General features: G+C 43.8%; 1 protein-coding gene across 2 annotated transcripts in view; it reads left to right on the top strand.

Annotated features, from left to right (window-relative positions):
* The first annotated feature begins 4,194 nt into the window (after positions 1-4,194).
* The window catches only part of DEK (DEK proto-oncogene), a 34,648-nt gene continuing 13,951 nt past the window's right edge, over positions 4,195-24,891 (top strand). The window contains exons 1-5 of one of the 2 annotated variants that reach the window (XM_024217509.2): positions 4,195-4,352; positions 6,727-6,858; positions 9,975-10,076; positions 10,666-10,775; positions 22,126-22,220. In XM_024217509.2, coding sequence (XP_024073277.1) covers positions 6,738-6,858; positions 9,975-10,076; positions 10,666-10,775; positions 22,126-22,220 — 428 coding nt within the window. In that variant the 5' untranslated portion in view covers positions 4,195-4,352; positions 6,727-6,737. Of the gene's footprint in view, positions 4,353-4,898; positions 4,956-6,726; positions 6,859-9,974; positions 10,077-10,665; positions 10,776-22,125; positions 22,221-24,891 lie in introns of those variants that run through there. The other variant, XM_029914154.1, reaches the window with a different exon arrangement.

Here is a 24,891-nt window from a genome sequence, read left to right as displayed (position 1 = left end):
GGCTTAACCCAAAGTTTTCTATATGTTTTTCTACATAGGGATCTGATACAAAGTTCCTATATCAAAGTACTTGATACAAAGTTGTATGAAAATAGCTTAATACAGGGTTATATGAAGAGGCATAATACAAAGTCATATGAAAGAGATTTATCTACAGGGTTCATTTGGGTGGGGATCTAGGTGTAGGTGGTTGGGGCCCAGTGGAGAGGGTGTCTGGGGGGGGCTCATCGGGGTGGTACAGATGCAGGGGAGGTGGGGCTTGTCAGGGTGAGGGTTTGATGGGCCTGCTTAACAGGGGAACCCCAGCTGCTGCCAAGGGGATCCGCATGCTGGGCCCCTGTTTCCCCTATCCCAGGGATCGGCAACCTTCGGCACGCGGCCCACCAGGGTAAGCCCCCTGGCGGGCCGGGCCGGTTTGTTTACTTGCCACGTCCGCAGGTTCGGCCGATCGCGGCTCCCACTGGCCATGGTTTGCCACTCCAGGCCAATGGGGGCTGCGAGAAGCCGCAGCCAGCACATCCCTCATCATGCAGCCCCCCACTGGCCTGGAGCAGCGAACCGTGGCCAGTGGGAGCCACGATCGGCTGAACCTGCGGACGCGGCAAGTAAACAAACCGGCCCAGCCCGCCAGGGGCCGAAGGTTGCCGATCCCTGCTCTATCCCCTTCTCTTCCCCATCCCATGCCCCTTCCCCACCACTCCATCTCCTCCCCATCCCACCCCCTTCCTTCCCCACTACCTCTTTCTCTCTGCCCCTGCTTCACCTATCACCTTCTCTTCCCCATCCCACCCCCTTCCTTCCCCTTGCCTCTGACCCCTGCCCTGCCTGCCCCACCACGGGCACTCACTGTTGTACAAGATGAAGGATGGCTCCCAGCACACAGAAGGGAGCTCAACCAGCACTAGGACCCAGAAGGTGGTGTCCAGCTGCAAAGTCCCCAGAGCTGAGCAGCACCTTCTTTTTTCAGCCTGGCTGTGCAGCTCTGCAGTCAGAGTAGGTATGCTCGTTCCACCCCCCTCCCCAAGCTCCCACCCCTTCTCTGCCTCCTCTCCCCAGGTGAGCATGCTGTGGCCGACCCCTCCTGCCGGCAAACAGCTGATCAGCAGCAGGGAGGGGGAGGGCAGGAACAAAGCAAGCTGTGAGAGGAGGCAGGGGAGGGGGCGTTTGGCTGCCCTACTGCAGCAGGAGCCTCAGTGCCAGGAGCACCAAGCTTCTGCCCCCCCGCAGAAGAGAGCAGGGGGCGGAGAAGAGTGGCCCTGGCCGGAGCCCCCCTGGAGTGTGGGCCCAGTGGCGCCATGGCAAATCTGCTACTGCCTTTGCCCAGGTGCAATTCCATCTCCTTCAGATTGTGTGGGCTGGGCCTCTGAAGAGCAGTGGCTCCTGTGCAACTTTGAGGACTTCATCTTTTGCGGCTGTCTGGCTGTGCTAGTGCACAGGTTTAGGGAGGCCCCAGTGAGTGGGGCTGGGCACAACCTGTGGCTTATGCCTCCCATACAGTGTGGGACTGGGATAGGGGAACCAGGGTAGTGCCAGCCCTCTCCAGTCTCTGAGCTGGGGCTGCCTCTAGGGTTCAGGGGTGTTGGGGCTCACATTCTGCCTTGAGTGTTGAAGGTTTGGCCAGGATTATGCAGCCCCTGTGGGAGGGTAAAGGACCTGCTACCAACTTGACATCTATTCAGTTACAAAACAAGAGTTTAGGTCCTGCACCATCACCTGCAACCTGTCCCTCCAGCTGCCAATATGCACCTTCAACCCAAGCGCAACTTTAACAGACTGGCCACAACTTTCAGATTAACAACAATCACAACTTTCTTACTGTCTTATTTATAAATGTAACATGATGGCCCCCCAAAGATACTTCATGGGTTGCAATATTTGTCACAACTCCTGCCTCAGTTTTCCTATTCTGGTCTTCCCAATAACTGCATCCACACTCTCATGTGAGTCAATAACACCCCTTTGGGGATCTGGTTTATTAACGTAGAAATAGTTTAACTGAATGCTATACATTCCTGCTCCCCTAGTAATTTGGCCTCAACAGCTCATTAAGATCCTGTGGGGCTTAGCAGTCTGTTTGCCCTGTTGGAGCAGGGCAATGGAAAGCCAACTTCCTTCTAGCCCTAAGCAAGCACAAATGTCAGTTTGCTTTGACACTCATTAGCACTTTACTCCTGGGGGAATTCTGCACCACTGCACATGCGCACAATTTATGTCCCCCCGCAGATTTCTTTGTTTTCCCGCAGAAAAATGACTTTCTGACAGGGAAGCAAAGGGAAGGCACAAAAAGGGTCATGCAGCCCTTCCAGCAGTATGTTTCAGGTGCCCAGGGCAGCCAGCAGAGAGTTAAATAACTGTGGGGCACGGGCAGGACTGGGGAAGACATGGCTGGTGGCTCCTACCTTGCACCGGGCTCAGCTGCTAGTCCTGGCTGGGCTAGGGAAGACAGGACTTTCTCTTCCCCAGCATGGCATCTGGGGCTGGGTCAGACCCACCTCCAGATTTCTCCCCAGGCTGTAGGAAGCTCTGCAAACTTTCCCCACCCCATCCCAGCGCTTCCTGCACACATCGCTCCTCGGCTGCAGGGGGAGGGATCACTGTACAGGGAGCTGAGCTGTACTCAGACCCCCACTACCTTCACCTGGACCCCCCTGCAGAGTCCCATTATGGCTGCACCCAGAACCTCTCAAGCCCCTGTGTATCCCCCACACTCAGATCCCCCACTGAGCTGCCCACACCCACATTGCCCCACAGAGAACCCTCTCAACCCACACCTGGATTCCCCACACACTAAGCCCCTCCACACTTGGATCCTGTCTTGCTGAGCCTGCCTGCCCACACCTGGTGTACCTGGCACAGGGGGGCAGGGCACTGGGGTGTTTCTGGGGCAGGCCCAGTCCTTGCGCTGTGTCAGGGTTGGGTGCAACCTTTTTCCTGGGTCCATGCCCGGGAGGGGTGGGGGGAGCTGCACAGTGATCTCCCACCTCTGTGCAGCCAGTGCTCTGTGCTCCCCAATGCCATGCTGGAGCCTTCACATTTATTTGACAAATAAAATTTGCAGAATCTTGCAGAATTTTATAATGTGTGCAGAATTTTTAATTTTTTGTCACAGAATGCCCTCAGGAGTAGCACTTTCACTGTCCTGTCCAGGCTACTTATTCCTTCTTAAGGAGCTTGATCCTACCCAGGTCTTTCCCTCTGGCTGCTGTGGAGCACTTCTTCCCCACAGCCCTCTGGACATGAGGTAGGTGCTTTGCTCTTGCACCTTTCTCTGTCTCCCTCTTATAAGAAGGAGGGAGACAGAGAAAGGTGCAAGAGCGCAAAGCACCTACCTCATGTCAAGAGGGCTGACATGAAGTAGGTCCCACCCCCAGGGTACTGCACATGTTGCCTGGTAACCTGAGCCAACAATACAGCACATTTAGGGAAGAAACTAGGAGATAAAATATGACTGCTTCTTGGCTTTGAGTAGCAGCACAGTCTATCTCAAGGAAGCAACCATGGTGGATAGGAAACAGAATCATTGTAGGAAAAAAGGCCAGTTGAAAAGGGGGGAAACAAGCAAGTGGATCGTAAAGACAAAAGAGACTGGGAAAGAGAGAGAGGAAAGAAAACAGTTTGAAAACTACAGATACCAGTAAAGAAAGGCTGGATTTGTGGCTAAGGTATAGGACTAGGACTGTGAGCTCAGCTTCTGTTCCCGGCTCTGCACTGACTGGCTGCGGGAATCTTAGGAAAAGCACTACCTCTTTCTGTGTCCGGGTTTATCCAGGCTTAAAAGGGGGGATGAAAATATTGCCCCACCTCACAAGTCCTGGGATAGGAGTATTAGAGTGAGTAACTATTAGAGGGGGAAGTGTGCACCCTTGATACACCCTCCTCGTACTGAGCACCCACATCATTCCTTTCGCTGAGAATCTCCACAGGCTCTACACAGACAGTCACAATTTCATTGCTTCCATTAAGCTAGTGACAAATCCCCCCCCCCCAGATGTTAATGGGGGAAGCAGCAGACGCGCTGTTCTGCTCCCGTCCCCCCTCTACAGCAAGCGGCAGGCGCCCGCGCGCTCTGAACAGCCATCGTCCCGCCCACCTGCGCGCGCTCGCCTTGCGTTCGCTTCACTCCCTCCAGCCGCGACTTGGGTTCTGGGCGCTGATTGGCTGCCGCCTTCCCGCTTCCTTCCCCCCTACCGAGAACCCGCCATTTTGAAAACCTTGTTGATTCCGGCCCGGGGACAGTGTGAGCGCGAGACGTGAAGCGCGCGCCTGTCCCCGCCCCCATCCCGGTAATTGTGAACTGTCGCCTCCAGCCGCCGCCCACACGGGCGAGAGGAGCCGGACCCCGCCGAGCCGAGGTGGGTGAATCGCGGCTCCGGCAAGGGACCGCGGCCGCTAGGATCACAGGGCGCAGGGGCTCTGGGGCGAGAGGCCTGTGGGAGCCCCGGATCCCTAGCGTGGGCGGAGTCACTCCGACTGTCCGGCCCTGCAGGGACCTAGCCCGGCCAGGCCTGCGCGGGAGCCTGGGAGAGCCGAGCGCGGCGGGCGCCAGGCCCCGCGGGGAGAGGAGCCGGACCCTTCCCCCGCTCCAGGGTCTCCGATCCTCTGGCTCCCCGGGCCGGGCCTGGCCGCTCTCACTTCTCCCCGCGGCGAGTTGTTTCCCGCCTGAAGGGTTTCCTGGGGGCCCCAGTCCTGGGCCGGCCCCCGCCCGCTCGGGGTCGCTGCTTCCCCAGCCACAGCGCGGGGCGACCTGCGCTTCCCTGCAGCGTCCGGGTGCCCTGAGCCCTGCCGTCCCGTCCCGCCGAGCGGATGCATCCCCGTGGGCCAGGGTCATCAGTCCGGCTGCGCCGCGCACACGCTGCAACGCCCCCCCCCCCCCCCGCCTTGTCAGTTCGTGCAGGTCATTCTCCATCCCTAGACACTGGGCGCTGTCCAAAGCTGGGTCCCGTCGGTTAAGCAAGGTAACCTTCAGTGACTGGAGTATTACAAAGGGGGAGGCTTGGCTACCTCTTTAAAATTGCTGCTACTTTTGAGTTGTGTGAACAAACTGAACAGTTGGAAATGCCCTGAGGGATTCCTCCAGGGCCAAGTTCGATTTTTTTTTTTCTGTTTAGTATTGGAGTAACAGCACAAATGATTGAAAAGTTACTTCTCAATTTGTTCATTAGGCATCTCTTTTGGCAAACTGTGAAAACCCTTCTCTCCTCCTACTTCCCTTCCTCTCCTGAAATCGCAGGCCACAACATCCCTGAGTACCAATGGTTCTCAACCTTTCCAGACTACTGTACCCCCAAATTTGTCCTCACTTTAAAAGCTCAGGCACTGATTCCAGGGCTGGAGCTACAGGCACCAACTTTCCAATGTGCCAGGGGGTGCTCACTGCTCAACCCCTGGCTCTGCCACAGGCCCTGCTCCCACGCTACCCCGTCCCTCCCCGACCTTGCTGTGCCCTCGCTACTCTCCCTCCCCCCCCCCCCCCCCCCCCCCATGCCCCGAAAAAGGAGGGATGGGGAGATGCTAATTGGCTGCCGGTGGGTGGGGGAGCTGATGGGGGGGCTGCTGACGTATTACTGTGGCTCTTTGGTAATGTACATTGGTAAATTTTGGCTCCTTCTCAGGCTCAGGTTGGCCATCTCTGCACTAATACATGATTGATGTTCCATAGATTTTTATCGCCAGAAGGATCAGACTAGATCATCTGATCTTTTGTATATAACACATGCAACCTAGAATTTCACCCAGTTATCGTTGTTCCAAAAGCAGCATGTACTCCTCTAAGTTGTTTTTTGTTCGTACATTATGTGAGTGTGTACTTACTATATGACAACATAAATGTAGGTCAATATTCATGTTTAACCAAAAGCAGAAGTAAATATTCCCTATCTGAAGTGTGGCATAATGAAGATTGTGGGTTTTTTTAAGCATTTGTATTTTCTAACTCTTGATATTTTGTCGTCAGCTTCAAGCTATGTTAATGCAATGTTACTGCTTTCAGTAGGTATGGCTGTATAGTTCAGGATGCAGACTATGAGACCTTCATGTCTGGAAGGATTTGATAACATTGCCATTTGTTATAATTAAAACTTTTACTTTAAAATGAGCTGTTCTTTAGTGGGGTATTTGCAGAGTCACAAAAAATGACCAGACTTGCATTAGGAGGATGTGAAAAATTGTTCATATTCCTCTTTAGGTTACTTTAATTTGTGTTTATAGCATCAAATAGTCAGTCTAAAGTACTCAAACATCCCAGTAATATTGTGACAGGACTTTTATCCAACAAAGATGTCTGGTAGATACATTTAGACTTGGACAAATTAGGTTTTTATTGGTAAATGTCAGTAAACATCAGTTGCACTGGACAAACACCCAGGGATGAAAAAATATTTCCATCAATAATAATTTAAATTTACAGATAGGCAAAGTAAGAAAAATGTTGTTTGAAAATGTACTAGAGTTTGATTTTAAGGATATTTACTGTGTATATTTTGACATAATGTTGACAGTTTGTATTTTAATGGTTACAAACTTTAACTTTTTGAATTTGTCATTAAATAATTGTCTGACCCTCCATAATTTCCCACAACTGAAAATGTTTAAAATAAAGCTTAAAACCCAATATTATCCATCAAAATTATAAAAAAAAAAAAAATCTGAGTTCTGCCATGCCTATATAGATTCAAGAATTTTTCTTAGATGTTGTAATAGCAATGACAGTTCCCTTGTGTTCCACAGAGTCACTCACCATGTCTTCCTCAAAAGAAGATATAATGTCTGCTGAACAAACAGATGAGAGAGAACCTGAAACTGAAAACAAAATTGAGGAAAGTGATGAGGAAGAGGAGGAGGAGGAAGAAGAAGAAAAAGGTAGGTATACATGCAAAGAAAGGGCTGAATTGGGGTCAAAGTATCAGATTATATTCAGCAATAATTCTTTGGAGTAGTCAGTGTTCAAGGATGAGTGAAATGTAACAAAGTAGAATAGCTTTGGGAATGAAAAAGGGGGCATGGCTCTATGTGCAGATATTTCCTAATGTCTAACATATGAAAATCTAAGTTTATTTTATTAAGCTTCCCTAGAACTTAATTTTAGGAAACAATTTCCTTTTTAATGTGACTAACTGTATTTGTAATACCTGTGGCACATCTCCACATGAGAGGAGCCTCAGTGGACCCTGTTGTTGCAATGGAAGCAAGCATCATATGGACTCTTACACTGTATCCATGTAATGGATGTTATTGTGGTGGGCAGTCCAGGGATAAGAAATTCCTGGTTGCTATGTACTTGGCAGAGAGGGAGATTACAGAATGAGTCTTTCCATGATAGAGCCTTACAAGTAGTTTCTATTCTGGGAATCCAGTGGAAGCTATAAGGAGCAGCTCACCTGAACAAAAAGCTACTTTTCTGTTGTCAAGAGAAGACCACATGAATAGGGGATGCCTTCTTCATCTGCCGAGAAGGAAAGTTCATGTGTGTCTACCCACCGTTACTGCCTATGGTATGATAGGTATTGACTAAGGCTCAATCCTAATAGTTTCACACTGCTCTGGACCAGTGTGGTCCTCAACTCTGTTGTAAATGGCCAATATTGATACAGTCAGACTGGAAATCTAGCCACAGATAATCTTTCAGAACCAGGGCACCTCACTCCATCCCAAACTGAAGAGCATTTTACCTCACTTCTTGTTTCCTGACAAGGTGTAACTCTGTAGGCATGAGGTCTCTGAGGAGTTAGTTTATATCCTCTTTGCATCTTAGAATTATCAGTCCTTGTAGAAGGCTTCTAAGTGGAATAGTTCTTCAGTATGTTGCAGAATCATAAATTAGCATGGGGAATTAACAGCAGGAGCAGTAACTGAAATGACATAGACATGTCAGACTGTGCTGGCATCTGAAATCTGACAGTTTGGAGGTTCTGTGGGTCTCCAGTCCGATTTTGTGAATCCCATGTTATATTTCAGCCTTCATTTTGAGTGTCAGCTTGATTATGTGCTTCACTGTATAATGTAACTGTCATGTGGGACTGCATCAGTCCTCTTGTGTTAGGCAGAGTGTGGTACCTCTGAGTTTGATCCTGAATGAGAGAGTCATCACTGGCCATTAACTATTCAATGGCATTACCCTGGCAGGACAATGGAGACTACCAGCAGAGACTAACTGTTAAACCAGCAGCCCACGCAGGGTTGAATGTGTAAGTTCTACTCAAGGGCTGGATAATGGAAAATCACTGCATGAGAAAGTAAAAGCTGTTTCAGGTAGGCTTTAAGAGAGAGGCTTTCTAAGCGGGGGAGACACCATTGCCAGAAGAGAAAATGGTGCTGGATCCCCTCGAGGACACTGACCAAAAACCCAAAAGACTTGGGAGTGGTGAGGACACTAGAGGGAAGGATTTCCATTCAGATACTTGTTGTTTATCCATAAATCTATGAACAAAGTGTATATGGTTAATAAGTTCCTTTGCCTATGAATTCCTTGCTTTGACTATCATGTGATCTCTGAACAGTTCAACTGTAAACTGTAGTGCCCATTATGGGTGGAACTTTGGGGAGAGACTTGGGAGGTCAGCACTGGTTCTATGGGGTCTTGCGCTATAGGGCTCCACATCCCAAGAGGATGTACAGTAACTCCTCACTTAACATTGTAGTTATGTTCCTGAAAAATGCTACTTTAAGCGAAAAGATGTTAAGTGAATCCAATTTCTCCATAAGAATTAATGTAAATGGGGGGGGGGGGGTTAGGTTCCAGGGAAACTTTTTTTTGCCAGACAAAAGACTAATATATACTCACAGTATAAGTTTTAAAGAAACAATTTAATACTGTACACAGCAATGATGATTGTGAAGCTTGTTTGAGGTGGTGGAGTCAGAGGGTGGGATATTTCCCAGGGAATGCCTTCCTGCTAAATGATCTAGTATTCGGCTGAGCCCTCAAGGGTTAACACGTTGTTGTTAATGTAGCCTCACTCTCTACAAGGCAGCACGAATGGAGGAAGGAGAGACACACACGGTGTGTGGGACAGAGACACGCACATTGCCCCTTTAAGTACGCTGACCCCACTCTTAAGTACACTGCCTTTTTAAATAGATCAGCAAGTTGAGACAGCAGCAGCTGCTGCCAGCAAGCTCCCTCCGTCCTGAGCCCTGTCGTGTCCATCCCTCCCTGCTCTGTGGAGAAGGGGTACAGGGGAGGGGGACACTGACATTAGCACCCCTCCTTCCCCCACCCCCCGCGCAGCAAGCAGGAGGCTCCCAGGAGCAGCTCCAAAGCAGAGGGCAGGAGCAGCACACGGCAGTGGGGGGAGGGACACCTGAACTGCCTGGCAATTGATAGCCTGCTGGGCGGTTGCTGCACAGGGAACTTGGGGGGGGCTGCTGGCCCACCCTGGTTCCCAGCTCCCACCAGCTAGCTCCAATGAGCTGCTCTTTCTGCAAGCAGTGGACAAAGCAGACAGCTGCCAAACAGTGCTATAAGGGATCATTGCGCAACTTTAAATGAGCATGTTCTCTAATTGATCAGCAACGTAACAAGGTTAACCGGGATGACATTAAGTGAGGAATTACTGTACAAGATGGAGTCTAAATCCTGGGGTGTGGCTGGGATGCTACAACTTAATTAAAATAAGATCTCATCAATAGGCTTGTATAGAGATTATATCCAAACCTACTTTTATCATATTTGTATGTATAGTTCAGCTCAGTTTTCAGCAGGTGTGGCTCCAATTAGTTGTAAATCAGTTCTGTAAGTCTCTTGGTTACGTAAATTATAAGATGTTGTTTGGGGCTCTTCTTGTTAGTTCAGACTAGCATTTTACACTAAAATTTTGTGCAATGTCTCTTTTAAGTTAATTAGGTACTTCTGCTGCATGTTAGGATACTATAGCTGATACCTTGAGATATATTGAAATTCTGCCCCTTCACTGCAGTTGCAGTGTTTGTCTCACTATTTGTGAAATGTTATACTTAAGGGAAACTGTCTTTTGCAGAAAAGAGTCTCATTGTTGAAGGGAAGAGAGAGAAGAAAAAAGTAGAGAGATTGACCATGCAGGTATCCTCGTTACAAAGGGAACCTTTTACAATTGCACCAGGCAAGTTTGTTCATTTATTTCAGAACTATAATTGTTCTAACTAGTCGTGAATAGGGAAATTTTTTAAGTTGACTAAATTATGAATCATAGATAAGATAACTGAGCCACCATAAATCTTAAAATAGGGTGTTGATTTCTTTTTACGGGAAGAGTGGCTATTAAAATTACAAATGTGGAGAGGTTTGTGTAACTGTCCATCAACAATGTTGAAATACTTGAACAAAGTACATTTTTACCTGATCTCAGGCAGGCACATGATATATAGCCACCATTTGTGAATGCAAGAGCTGCTGGGAATAAATGTGCAAGTGTGTGTAACCTCTATTTGGACACAGAGCATCGGGTAACAAAGGAATAATATAAAGGTGGCTAGCAAGTTATTTAATTATGATAGACACGGTAAACAGGCAGTCATCTGCCATCTGAAGTTTTTGGTCTAGTAGTAAAATAACTTTCCTCCTCTACCTCAAAAATATTTCAGTTTTAAACACTTGGTATATTTAAAACAGATACTACAAGTTATAAACAAAGGTGTCATTTTGAAGAACATGAATGAGAGACGCAACATAACTTGCTTTAACTCTTTCAGGAAAGGGACAAAAACTTTGCGAAATTGAAAGGATACAGTTTTTTTTGAGTAAGAAGAAAACAGATGAACTCAGAAATCTACACAAACTCCTTTACAACAGGCCAGGCACAGTAAGTCCGTTAAGTCCATCTTTTGCATGATATTAACGTTCTTTTGGTAGAGTAAAACATGTATAGTGTATCCTCGCTTTTCCAAGTGGACATGTGTGTCTTTTTAAAAGCTACATCGTTACAATGCCTGCCCACAGAATGTTAGCAGTAAGGTACATAGTCACTTAAAGGATTTCACATGTAATTATAATTATCTACCATTGTTACAATAATATCTAAGATTACGAACACAGAAAATAATTTTTTTCTCAATTCTTCTAATTGTTTACCCCGTGCGTTTGAGAGCACTACATGATAGTTGGTTTCACTGTGGTCTCTGCATATTTGTGACCCTTTCATACAGCAACTGAGGGGAAGAGGACACTTTTTATTTAAAACAAAACAAAACCCTAGTCTTTTCCCCCCTCAAATATGTTTGAAAAACCACAAAAACTTGCAGGACTTGGGTAGATGAAGTACCTGAAACAACTTAACTTGCCTTTTGAGGCTGATCACACTTCAAGCTGATGTGTTACCCCTTTAAACTAATGTAATTCACATGATTAATCTCTTTAAAGGGATAAAATACAAAAGTAAAATAAACTTGAAATTTGAAAAATAATTTGCTAGTGCAGAAAATGTTCCAAATGATCTTAACTTTCATCAATTGCAAATTTGTTTCTGAACTATTTATATGCTAATGACCATACATTCAGTTTTGATGTGGGGGTGGGAAGAGGGTTGGGTCATGGCTCATGTTGTGGGGAGCATCACCCTTGAGAAGGGAGATCAATCGAATACTTTAGACTTTATTTCTAAAGGAGATGTTTTGAAATATGGAAGAGGCACTTATTCTTAAGCCTCATGCATTAGGGAAATTTTTGCAAAAATTTCTTATCGTTGCCAACACTGGGGTCAGCTTCATTGATGGTAGCAATGTTGAAGGAGCCCTAGCGTGGACAAGATGCTGTAATTTTAAGCATCCCGTTGACTACAATTGCTTCAAGCAAATGTAGATGACCAAATGTTTAAAAGACCAGCTTCTGGTCTAAAGTAGAGCTCTCAATGCTGTAACCAATGGTGTAGCTGAACTGGTGTTAGCAATGACTCCAGAGTTGCTGAAACGTGCAAGTCCTTCACCTCCTTTTACATCCCATTCACTTTCACCCACAGGATTCCATCTAACATCATTAAAGCACAAAAAGTGGGTGGGGGGAGAGGTTGCCCACACCACCTTTCCTCTGGTCCCCTGGAGCTGGCAGTAGCAAATGGGATTTATTTGCATACACTACAGGTGCAGTCAGTGTGTTAGGAGTACCAACAGTGAATGATGGAGGCATTAGTTGGGCCTGCTTGGTAAAAGTGTGTTTGATACAAGGACATTTGTGGATTACTTTGAGGTGTTTGACAGAATTGTGATTATATGAGGACATCTGTGTGTTGCACCCTCCGAGAGAAGTGCTGTTATGTGTACCTTTAGGATCCAGTATGCATAATTTCAGTAAAGAATTGTGCGTTATATCCGTAGTAGGGCATAAATCTCTTATTACAAAGTATATTGTCAGCAGTTTGGTGGAATATGAAAGGATTCTAATGCTTTAATGATCATAGAAATGTAGGGCTGGAGTAGACCTTGAGAGGTTATCAAGTGCAGCCCATTATGCTGAGGCAGGACCAAGTAAACCCTAGGCCATCCCTGACAGGTGTTTGGACAATCTATTCTTAAAAACCCTCCGACGGAGATTCCAGAACCTCCCCTAACCTAAATTTCCCTAGCTGCAGATTAAGCCCATTACTTCTTGTCCTACCTTCAGTGGACATAGAGAACAATTGATCAGTCCTCTTTATAATAGCCCTTTACATATTTGAAAGTCCCCCTCAGTCGTCTTTTCTCAAGATTAAACATGCCTAATTTTTTTCTTTCTTCATCGATCATGTTTTCTAAACTTTTTAATCATTTTTGTTGCTCTCCTCTGGAGGCCATCGTATTTCCTAAGGTGTGGAGCCCAAAATTGGACACAGTAATCCAGCTGAGGCTTCACCAGTGCCAAGTAGAGCAGGACAATTTTCTCTTGTGTCTTACATACGACATTCCTGTTAATAAACTGAAGAATATTAGTGTTTTTCCCAACTGTATCACACTGTTGACTTGTATTCAATTTGTGATCCACTATAATCTCAAATCCTTTTCAACAGTACTACCACCTAGTCAGTTATTCCTCATTTTGTAATTATGCATTTGATTTTTTTTCTTCCCATGTGAAGTATTCTGCACTTGCCTTTATTGAATTTTATTTTGTTGATTTCAGACCATTTCTCTAATTTGTCAAGGTTGTTTTGAATTCTGGTCCTGTCTGCCAAAGTACTAGCAATCCTCCGATCTTGGTGTCATTACTACATTTTATAACCATACACTTCATTACATTATCTAAATCCATTAATTAAAATATTGAATAGTATCGGACCTAGGACTGGCCCTGTGGGACTCCACTAGATACTTCCAGTTTGATAGTGAACTATTGATAATTACTCTTTGAGTATGGACTTTCAACCAGTTGTGCACCCATCTTAGTTATTTGGTCTAAACCACATTTCCTTCCCCCATCCATTAGGCCAGTAATCTGCTAAATAGTTAATTAGGTTGGTTTGGCATGATTTTTTCTAGGCAGATCTTATAACTCTATTATCCTCTAGGTCAGAGGCTCTCAAACTTTTTTACTGGTTACCCCTTTCACATAGCAAATCTTTGAGTGCGACCCCCTCCCCCCCCCTAAATTAAAAACACTTTTTTATATATTTAACACCATTATAAATGCTGGCGGCAAAGCAGGGTTTGGGGTGGAGGTTGGCAGCTGGTGACCCCCCATGTAATAACCTCACGATCCCTTGAGGGGTCCCGACCCCCAGTTTGAGAACTCCTGCTCTAGGTGCTTACAAATTGATTGATTTTTTTTTCAGTAGCTTTCAAGGTATTGAAGTTATGCGGACTGCTCAATAATTCCCAGAGTCCTCTTTGTTCCCCTTTTTAAAGATAGGTATGTATGATGTTTGCCCTTCTCCAGTTCTCTGGGATCTCACCCATCTTCCATGAGTTCTCGAAGATGATTGCTTCAGCTAGTTCCTTAAGTACTCTAGGATAAATTTCATCCAGTCCTGCCAACTTGAATACATCTAATTTATCTAAATATCATTTCAAACTTGCTCTTTCCCTATTTTGGCTTGTGTTCCTTTCTGTGACGCTTCCTGGGGGGTACCCAGCACCTACCCTTAGCATGAGGAAGCCTTGTCTCTGCCTGCTGGGTGTCAGTTTGTTTTATGCCTGTCAAAATATAGTCTAGGAATTTCTTCAGATCTGCTTGTTGGGTCAAATCATTCGGGTTCCAATGGGGCGGATTGGCGAGCCTTATAAAATTGCGACCTAATGGGGCCTAATGGGAGGAATGAGGGAAACCACTGCCCTTGATAACAAATGCCTGTTGGTCTCACAGTAATGGCCATGTGCAGGAGACAAGGGGGTTTTTGGGCGTTCCCAGAGGTATTCCCACTTTGGGCTTCCCAGAGGTGACAGTTACTGGCCACAGGCAACACAAGCACTTCCATCTAGGCCTACAGAGACCCCACTGCCCCTTTACAAGTTAGCAATAGGCAGCCTCCAAATGTCTCCCTTGAGAGTCCAGCCCCTGATCTACTGGACAGTCATATTTACAGATTTGCAGCTCCCAGGGGAATAGTACAACCCAACTTACCAGTTACATCTTTGATCACTGCTCTGTTTTACACACACAGGACTTAGATAATTCTGTAGTGAAAACAAGTAAAGTTTACTTAACAAAATACAGAGATTCGAATGATAACTGTATACTTCTGTGTCTTAGAGCAATGCTCATCCCAAAGTCCTAGCGTTTTACAGCCAGGTCCTTCCATTCATGAGACAAACATGATGTCAGCTTGCCTGCTAGGTGAAATATTCTGGGTGTATGCACTCCAAGATATATCAGAACAATCCATTGTCCTTATTCATAAATAGGATGCCCCCGCCCCCAGTTGTTTTTTCCTGTAGTTTTCATATCTTATTGAAATCGCAAACTCCTGATTAGCCTTTGGCTCAGAATGCAAATAGACATGCATTGGGATGTGGACGATACCCACTACACCAGGTAGGGAAATAAATGTCTGTTACCCCCTGCCTGAAACGAACATTCCTTAGATAGGTCTCACTTGCTTATCTGCCTTACAAACATAATTTTCAGTTTAGAGATGTAACGACTTAAATGTTATCCATACATATGTTTCACAAGTGATTATGATGACCAGTTGTTAAATGGCTCTTGGTAGAAACCTCATATGCCACCCTTTCGTGAATTATTATTCATATATCTGATCCGGGGGGGTCCCTATAAAACTGTGTGCATCCCCTGTGCCTTCTCCCAATTGGCATCAAGAGGTTCCTGGGTCATACTTCCCCATTGTTAATTGTGTTGAGTATCTGTTCACCGTTAACCTTGTTAGTGAAGACTGAAGCAAAATAGGCACTAAACACTTCAGCCTTCCTGATGTCATCGGTTAGCTCTCTTTCCCCAGTAAGTGGAGGACCTACGCTTTCTCTCATCTTTCTCTTGTTCCTAATGTATTCAAAGAAGCTTTTCCTGCTTTTTATGTGCCTTTCTAGGTATAACTCTTTGTGCCGTAGGCTTCCTGATTTTGTGCCTATATGTTTGCACTATTCTTTTGTACTCCCCCTTAGCAATTCATCCATGTTTCCACTTTTTGTAGGATTCTTCTTTGATTTTTCAGGTTATTAAAAAGGGCCAATGGAGCCGTATTGACCTCTTACTATTCTTCCTCTCTTTCAGGGTGGATTTGATTTAAATCACTAGTCAGGAAGACTCGATTTAATCCTGGATTTCTACATAAAAGTGCATTCTTGTTGGTTGTTATAACCTTAATACATATTCTTTACAGCTCCGAGCTAGATGTAGGTTTCATTTTTAGAAGGTACACACTATACATTTTTTAAGTGATTTATTTTGAAAACTTTTCAGATTAGTTTTACAGCTATATCAGAAAATGAATGATTGTTTGGTTATTTCATTTACCAAAGGTAATTGAAGCAGCTATTTATGAAGTCATTGGGAGGTGAACTATCTCCAATTCAACAGATTAATCATTAATATTTGGAGGATTTTCTTGCCGTGCTGTATTAGGAGAAGAACATCACCAGACAGACATTTAAATTGTTTTATTTAACTAAAACAACAACATTATGTATTCTGGATTTTTTTCTTCAACAGCAAACATAATATTTTAACAAAACGAGCATATGAATTTTTGAATTTAGTTAAACATTCAAGTTTTTTTAAAATCAGATTTGTTTTTGTTAAAATTTGTTTTTAACTAAAATAGTTAAATGAAATATTTAAAAAAAAAATTAAATAGACTGTCAGCCAGGTCAACGTGAGAAACTTAAAATATTGGCTTCTGCGGCTAACTCAGTCATCTTCACCCTCATTTTCCTGTTTGTTCATAATCTGGAAAAGGAAAGACAAGCTTTCCTGCTTTTTCAGGTCCCAAATGATTTCTCAATTTGGAATGAATTAGTCCAAAGGAAGAAAATATTCTTTCTACACCGGCAGAAGAAGCTACTGCTGTTAAAAGTGAGGTCATCACTTCACTAGTCTCTGAATCCAAGTGCTTAAGTGACTTCCACCAGTTCACTGGTGTGACTTTCTTTAAAACATCATCAGCAAACATATATTTCTTGAATGGTTCATCCTTAGCTCTGAAGTTTATTATAGTTGGCATTATGGAGGGATGATTGCTGGATGTCCATGTCATAGCCAACTCCTCTTCTTCAGCATTTAAGGTTTGACCCTGATATCGAGTATTGAGAATATTTGCAAGAAAATGAGCTGGAGATAGTGCTTCTCCCATTTGTTTTTTTAATGCTTGTATTTTAACTCTGTCATTGCATATTTCTCTTTTTAAGTTCTCACTCAGGGCATGGCTACACTTGCAGATGTAGAGCGCTTTGAGTTAAACCAGCCTTCGTAGAGTGCAGTAGGGAAAGCTCTGTAGTCTGTCCATATTGACAGCTGCCAGTGCACTGGCGTGGCCACATTAGCAGCTCTTGCAACGGCCATAGAGAGTAATGCATGCAGGTGGCTGCAATGTGCTTTTCAAATGGGGGGCTGGGGTAGAGTGTGACAGGGAGTGTGTTGTCTGTATGTTGGGAGAGAGAGAATGGGTTTTGGGGGCGGGCTGAGAGCATGTCAGCATGCTGTCTTGTAAGTTCAGACAGCAGCAGACCCCCCCCCCTCCCCGCCTCTCTCTCTCTCTCTCTCACAGAGCATTCCACAGTAATGGTTGCTTTGTCTCGGAGCAGATAAGCATGCCGGCTGTCAAACGGAGCTTTCAAAGGGCATATCCAAAACAATGACAAGAGTGGCCACTTGCCTTAAGGGGATTATGGGACGTTTCCAGAGGCTGATCAGAGCGCAGTAATGCAACACCTCATTCACACCGACGCTGGGGCGCTCCAGCGGGGACGCATTAAACGTTATTCTACTCGCTGAGATGGAGTACCAGGAGCATTCTACGTGCCTTGCCAGTGTGGACAGGTAGTGAGCTAGTGCGCCCAGGGCTCCTTTAATGTGCTGTAACTCGCAAGTGTAGCCAAGCCCTCAGTTCCTTCCAAATTTCATCAGCAATAAAACAGCTATTTCCCTGCATTTTGTTCAAGGCTACAGAAATAGGCTTCAGGGTACTCAGCATCTGTTCAACATTTCTCTTAAGCCCAATGTTGAGAACTTTGACTGTGACAGTGCCATCTATTTTTTTCACGATTTTGTTCACAAACTGTCATCCGATTAGGTCAGTTCTTGATATAGTGGTCAAAACAGTCCACTACTGAGTTCCATCGCATGTCTTGTGGGAAAGTTAGCTTGGTTCCTCCCACTTTTTCAGAGCAGCGGCTGCAAAGTGGTTGTTACGGAAGTATTTTGCAATTTTAACAACATTAGCCTTTATTTCTGGAACACTGAAGTCTTTGGCTAGGAGGTGCATCAAATGAGCACTGCAACCGTATGTTATTAGCTTGGGACTCTCTTCACTCCCTCCTAAATAATTTCTTCTAATCTTGGATACATTTGCAGCATTGTGACCAAGCTGCATACTAGACATTTGAATTTTTGTTCACAGTTTGTGATAGCTTTTACTGCTACTTCTTGTAAGTATTCTGCTGTGTGTGTGCGCATTTCCTGATGTATCAGTTCTTTCTGTAAGGAAGACATTCCACACAAACACATGCAACAGGATCATTGTGGACATTGCTCCACCCATCAAGACTCAGGTTAACAATTTCACCCTCTAGACCTTTTGCACACTGCTCAATTTCTCTTTCATACACTTTATCCAGCAATTTACTTGCAACATCTGCTCTGTTGGGTGGACTGTATCCTGGTCTTAATGACTGAACCACGTTAATGAAGTGTGTGTTCTCAATCATACAGAAAGGAGAGTTTGTTGAATAAACAAACTGGGCAATTTTTTCATCAATGACCTCTTTTTGTAATCTGCTGGTTCTTATCACAAACTTATCTAAGGTTGTTTCTAGATGATGGAGATTTTTTTTCTTTTTGCTACAAGTGATATACTGTGGTCATGTGACATACATGATGTGACTGAAACACTATCATTGGCAGATAACTATGAAACTATAGAAAATGGTGATCTTGAAGGTGGATAGTCTTCAGAATCTTGTATGTTGAGGATGGATTCTTATCACAACTGCATCTAAAATGATAGTACCATAGAGTAACAACTATATTTTTTGCTCAAACATGAGAATTCAAGAATAGTCCAGAAGGAAGACAGGTAGTCCTTAAGAAAGAAGTATGAAATAAAAAAGTTTACCAACCTGAAGAGCCTGCATGTTCAGACATGTTCCTTTCATCGTCATCAACGCAGCTTCCTCCTGAGAAGGAACACTTCTCATGATGTTGTTTCATTCGGGCAACCAGGCCTTGCATTTCTTTGTTGCCCTGTTTGCATTTTGCACACATGCCTGTCTTACCCACAGGTAGAGGAACTTCATTAAAATATTCCCAAACTGGGTCTCTTTTATGGCCTGCTGCCATCATAGGTCTTCCCTTCCAGTGGGAGAATGGTATGGTAGATCTCAAATCCATGAAGGCTACACTCAGAAAGACCTCAAGACTTCTGGAATATGCTGTTCAAACAGTTTCACTTTTGTTTCTATTGCCTGTCCCTTCCTTCTCACATTTATCTCCAGACTTCTTCTCCTTGTCCAGATCTAATCTGCCCCCAACAATATTCTATTCATTGAACTTTTTGAAACTTTGCACTTTTAGAGAGAGGTAAGGGACTGACTCTGTGTACACAAATTTGCAGAGGGACAATAGGGTTGAGGTCTGTTATTTCTCACCTCTATATTTATTTATTTTATTTATTTAAAAGCATTTTTGCTGTTAATCATGTTATCTCTGGAAACACAAATCCACAGTTTGAGAACTGCAAAACTAAGCATCTCTGGTGGTATCTTCTAGACTGAGCACTGAGTCCCATTGGGTAGATAGAAAGATTAACCTAAATAATCTATACAGAAGCCCCTGGAACCCCATAAGATTGGGTCCCTAATCCACGAACTATTGGAACTCATTTACAAAACTTTTCTTAAACATTACATGACTATATTGTCTCATACTATAGAATTAGAATTTATAATCCCCATTCCAGGATGAGATATCTTTGAGTTATAATGTATCTACTATCTTTAGATCGGATTCTTTTGAGGAAAAAAACTATTTAAATTTAAAAAATCAGATTTTATTTTTATTTTTTTATCCACCCTGCTCTCTTTCTTTAGCACTGGAACAGTTGACAGTTTTGCATTTAATATGGTCTCCTGAAAAACTGCCAGCTCTCCTTATCTCTTAGATCTTCTTCCTACAGACCTTACCTACTAGTTCTCAGAGTTTGTTCAAGTCTGCTTTTCTGGAGTCCATTGTCCTTATTTTGCTGCTCTCACTCCTTCCTTTCCTTAGACTCAGGAAATCTATCCTTTCATTATCACTTTCACCCAAATTACCTTCCAGCATCAGGCTTGCAACCTATTCCTCCCTGTTGGTCAGATTCAAGTCTAAAATTGCAGTTCCCCTGGTTACTTGGTCCACTTTCTGAGACCAGAAGTTGTCCCCAGTACATTACAAGAACTTATTGGCCATTTTGTGTTTTTTCTGTATTACTTTTCCAAAAGGTGTCTGGGTAGTTAACGTTCCCTATTACTACCTAATCTTGTGTTTTGGATATTTCTGTTGTTTGTTCTAGAAATGCCTTGTCCAACTCCTCTTCCTGTTCTGAGGGTCTGCAGATGTCTACTATGATGTCACCTCTGTTTTTTCCCCATTTATCTTTACCCAGAGACTTTCAACTGGTTTGCCTCTCACCTTCTGGATATCAGAACAAGTATATCTATACTTGATGTATAATGCAACAGAACCTCTCTCTTTATCTGCCTGTTCTTCGTGAACAATACATACCCCTCTATACCAATATTCCAATATGAGATTCATCCCACCAAATCTTTGTGTTGGCAATTGAGTCATGATGGTTAAGTGAAAGTGTAGGTTGAGATGGTATCCTGTCAGTAATGGTATGTCTACATTTGAAGTGGGAGATCTGATTCCTAGCTCGCGTAGATGTACGCAAGCTAGCATGCTAAAAATATCAGTATAACCGCAATAGCAGAGGCAGCTGATCAGAATGGCCGCCTAAGTACGTATCCAGGAGGTCTGGATGGGTTTGTACTCAGGTGGCTACCACAAGCCACCGCCTGTGCTATCCTTGATGTACTGATCTTTAGCATGCTAGCTCAAGCAGAATCACACCACCAAGTCTGTAAAATGGTTGTACATTTTATGTGCATTGTACAATATGTAAATTGTACATGTATTCTTTCCGGGTAGTTGTCTAAGTGTGTGAGTGTAGAGTAGGGGTGGCCAACCTGAGCTTGAGAAGGAGGCAGAATTTACCAATGTACATTGCCAAAGAGCCACAGCAATCAGTCAGCAGCCTCCCCATCAGCTCCCTCCACCACACTTCCAGCGCCTCCCACCCACCGGCAGCCCTGCCGATCAGTGCCTCTCCCTCCCTCCCCGTACCTCCCGATCAGCTGTTTTGTGGTGTGCAGGAGGCTCGGGGTGGGGGGAGGAGCGAGGGCACGGCAGGCTCAGGAGAGGGCGCGGGAAGGGGTGGAGTGGGGGCTGGCCTGTGGCAGAGCCAGGGGTTGAGCAGTGAGCACCCCTCGGCACATTGGAAAGTTGGTGCCTGTAGCTCCGGCCCCGGAGTTGGTGCCTATACAAGGAGACGCATATTAACTTCTGAAGAGCTGCATGTGGCTCCGGAGCCACAGGTTGGCCACCCCGGTATAGATACACCAGGATCTAGAAACTCCTGAATATTATGGTGCCAAGGGCCAGTGTGTGCGCGCGCATATTTTGTTCATTGCTCAAATAGGGCAGAGGTAAGGTGATATAAAAAAAAAGGTAAAACAGCACAATCGAAACCAGTCTGTTCTTTACTTTTTATGCTGCTTATTCAACTTATGCAATAAACCAGACCAGCCAATTTCTGCCTCTTAGGCACTGGCAAAAGGCTGCAGATGTTGGGGGTGGAACCACTACATTAGTACTTCATAGAGCTGAAGGCCAGCAGTGACCATCAGACCCATCTCATCTGACCTCCTCTAACATTAGCCATAGCATAACTTGGGTTTTTACACCTCTGAGCGATGTAGTTATAGTGATATAAGTGTGTAGTGTAGACCTGGCCTGAGTACATTTCCCAGACCTGAAGAAGAGCTCTTTATAAGCTTGAAAGCTTGTCTCAGTAACGGGAGTTGGTCCAATAAAATATATTACCTTACCTACATTGTCTCAAATACACCTCTACCTTGATATAACGCTGTCCTCGGGAGCCAAAAAATCTTACCGCGTTATAAGTGAAACCGCGTTATATTGAACTTGCTTTGATCCACCGGAGTGCACAGCCCCCCCCATCTCTCACCCTCCCTCCCCCCCCGAGCACTGCTTTACCGCGTTATATCCAAATTCGTGTTATATTGGGTTGCGTTATATCGAGGTAGCGGTGTACATGAATACTCGAGTATTTTCATACATTTTACCACACTATACAATGGCTGATCATAATGTCCTAATTCTGTATTGCCTTTTTGAATGTAAGCATCTGAACAAACTTTCTCATATAGTAATAACAATTAGCTGAATAAACATTGCTGGATGTAATCTATTAAACTGTTTCCAATGAGACGTAATCAATGTGTTCTGTTTTTTAGGTTGCCTCACTAAAGAAGAACGTGGGTCAGTTCAGCGGGTTTCCATTTGAAAAAGGAAGTGATCAATATAAAAAAAAGGAAGAAATGTTAAAAAAGTAATGACTTCTATAACTACTTAATGTAACTAAATCATGCTGGTTACTCTTATTTTCTAAGGTTTGCTCCAAGTAATCTACATTTTAGGATGAGGGATTGTTTTCTAGAGCTCTGCTTTTTGTCCTTGAGCTCAGCTTAAACAATTTGATTTCTTAATAGGTTCTAAATATTGTTTCAAATCATATTTAAACATTTCTAAAGAACTGGTTTCATTAGACATGCGCTCTTTAACTTCAGATGCAGGTTTAATCTTAATGGTGTAGGATTGTACTGGAAAGCAATTGTTATGTATTGTAATTTTTTTCTAGAGATTAGAAAAAACATATTTAATGAAGTTTCAACACCAGAGTGGCTTGAACTTCATGTAGAAGGCTTTAAATAATTTCCTCTTGTATTTTATGTAATCTCTGGATGTTAGCAAATGTCTACCAAGAAGCAGAACTGCCATCTTAGTTTTCTGTAGCTCTGATCTTTCTTTTGCTATACCACTTGTAAATGTTGGGTTTGGACAATGCAGCCCCCACATTTCTAGGTGTAGTTGGCCCCAGTGCTCTCCACTCCGCCTAATTATTTCACGAGGAATGGCAAGACTGCTGTGGGTAGCGTGTTGGTCTGACCAGTGAGAGACTCGGGTTTAATTCCCAAGGTTAAGCAAAATGCTTTGAGGGCACTACATGCAACTTGTGACAAGGGGTACACCTATATTGTGCACTGGCCCTTATAGTTGAGCAAGGAACTCCTTTGGCTCCAAAAGGATCCCCATTCATCCTTCTGCGTCTGATTGAGGAAGCCCTTTTCAGGGCTAAAAAAAACATTTCTGATTATTTGCATATTTAATTGCAGCCTTATTCCTTTCAAATGTATGCCAAGACCTGAAAATATGTGCAAATAAGAACAGTAGCTGCATGTTTCTGCTGGAAATGTAACTGTAAAATGATTGATTTTTAGCACTTACATTTGTAATTAACTCCTCTGTTAAGAATGGGAGAAGTTCACACCTACTTTGTGCTGCTATTTCAGTCTGGCTTCAAATTCAAGACAATTTACTGACTTACATTTTGAAGTTAGTTCTGGTAAGTGGAAAGAGCAAGCAGACTTTTTAAATTGAAAGTTTTGCCCTTTACTTTCTTCGGTCTGCTGAAAATCAGTGGAAGGACTCCCATAACTTTGTAGAGTTTTGTTCTCTCTCTATTTCTAGTTCCCTAGGACATGCAGTTTTCCAGGAGTTTAATTTTAAAAGTTAGTGCTTATCAAATATTCATAGACCTACATAACAAATCATGGCAAACTATCGAAAGATGAAAATCTTAATCTTTAACAGGTTGATTTGAAGAACATTTGCATTACCCTCGATATGCAAAATATTATAGGGTATACTTAAACACTTTTGCATATTCACACTCGTGACTAATATGAAAAGCAGTTGATGTACGTTTGATCTGCTGTGCTAATCCTTTTCAACAACATTTTCATGTTAATTCTTAAAATCCTCCTTCTCTGAAAAAGCAGTTGCACATGTGTTATTTTAGGTCCTAGTACATCTGATTATCTGCTTGCTTTACTGACAAGTTTTTACCCCCTTCAGCACTGAAGAGTCTATACATACAAATGTGTGGGGAAATTCTACTGTAGTATTAATTACATTCTGACTGCAGGACCAAACTCTGCCTTCTGTACACCTTTGCAACCTCACTGGTTTCAACAGGGTTGGACAAGCATAACCGAGTACAATGTTTGGTCTGCAGAATTTCTTATGGTGAAGAAGGGTAAAGCAAAGCAGAAAGAATGAGCTTGAGCTTCAAACAGAACATTGGGTTTGACAGTACGGGCAACTGGCATTTTTACTTAGAAGCTGAACTTGGTCTGGAAGGTACTGACACAAATGAGCATAGAATCCCTCAGTGACCTCTTCAACACTCTTCATAATACAGCTGCACTTTAATACTTACTGGCTTGCACCCTACCAAACATCATTACTTTATCCATAGAGACCTCTTCCAGTGCAGTATAAACACTTATATGTAATTCATAAGTAATGTGGAAGCTTTGCATTTAAAAAAAGTGTTTACACTTATTCAGACCGTTTAAATCCATGTTGATGAAATATGTGGCGATATGTTGTTGAGGTTTTTGATCATATCACAAAAGGCTCTAACGTAATGCATACCAACAATAACATTGCTCATTGCCATAGAAGCCTTCATCAGTTTTCTAACTTTTGTGAGGCTAAAAAAATCAACACTAATGCAACAAGAAGTGTATTTAAGCCGTATCTACTCATGTTTTGCTTATCAGTACAGCATATCAACTAGAGAACTTAAGTCAACCCTTTCATAAATATACTTATCTTTAGCTCTGTATTGATAGCTTAGAACAGGGGTAGTCACTGGGCGGACCGGGGGCCAAATCCAAACCACCAGAGGCTTTTGAATGGACCAAAAAAATCTTATTTACTTGTTGTAGTTTTTTGTATTGTTTTCTCTGGAGTCTGGACCTTGACTATACCTTCACCAAAAAATTTGGACCCTGACAAAAAAATAGCTGTTGGGGCTACTACCAATACTTCTAAACCAGGGATAATCTAAATTCTTGGAATGCTGTCAGCATATGTGTATCTACTTACCATCTTGTCTGGTGGGTGAAGGATTTGGAATGAATGTTGCAAAGGTA

Source organism: Terrapene carolina, unplaced genomic scaffold (genome assembly GCF_002925995.2).
Source record: "Terrapene carolina triunguis isolate 2854851 unplaced genomic scaffold, T_m_triunguis-2.0 Scaffold58, whole genome shotgun sequence".
Lineage (NCBI taxonomy): Eukaryota > Metazoa > Chordata > Testudines > Emydidae > Terrapene > Terrapene triunguis.
The sequence above is the reverse complement of the archived record's forward strand: the minus strand, read 5'-3'. Positions and strand labels throughout refer to the sequence as shown.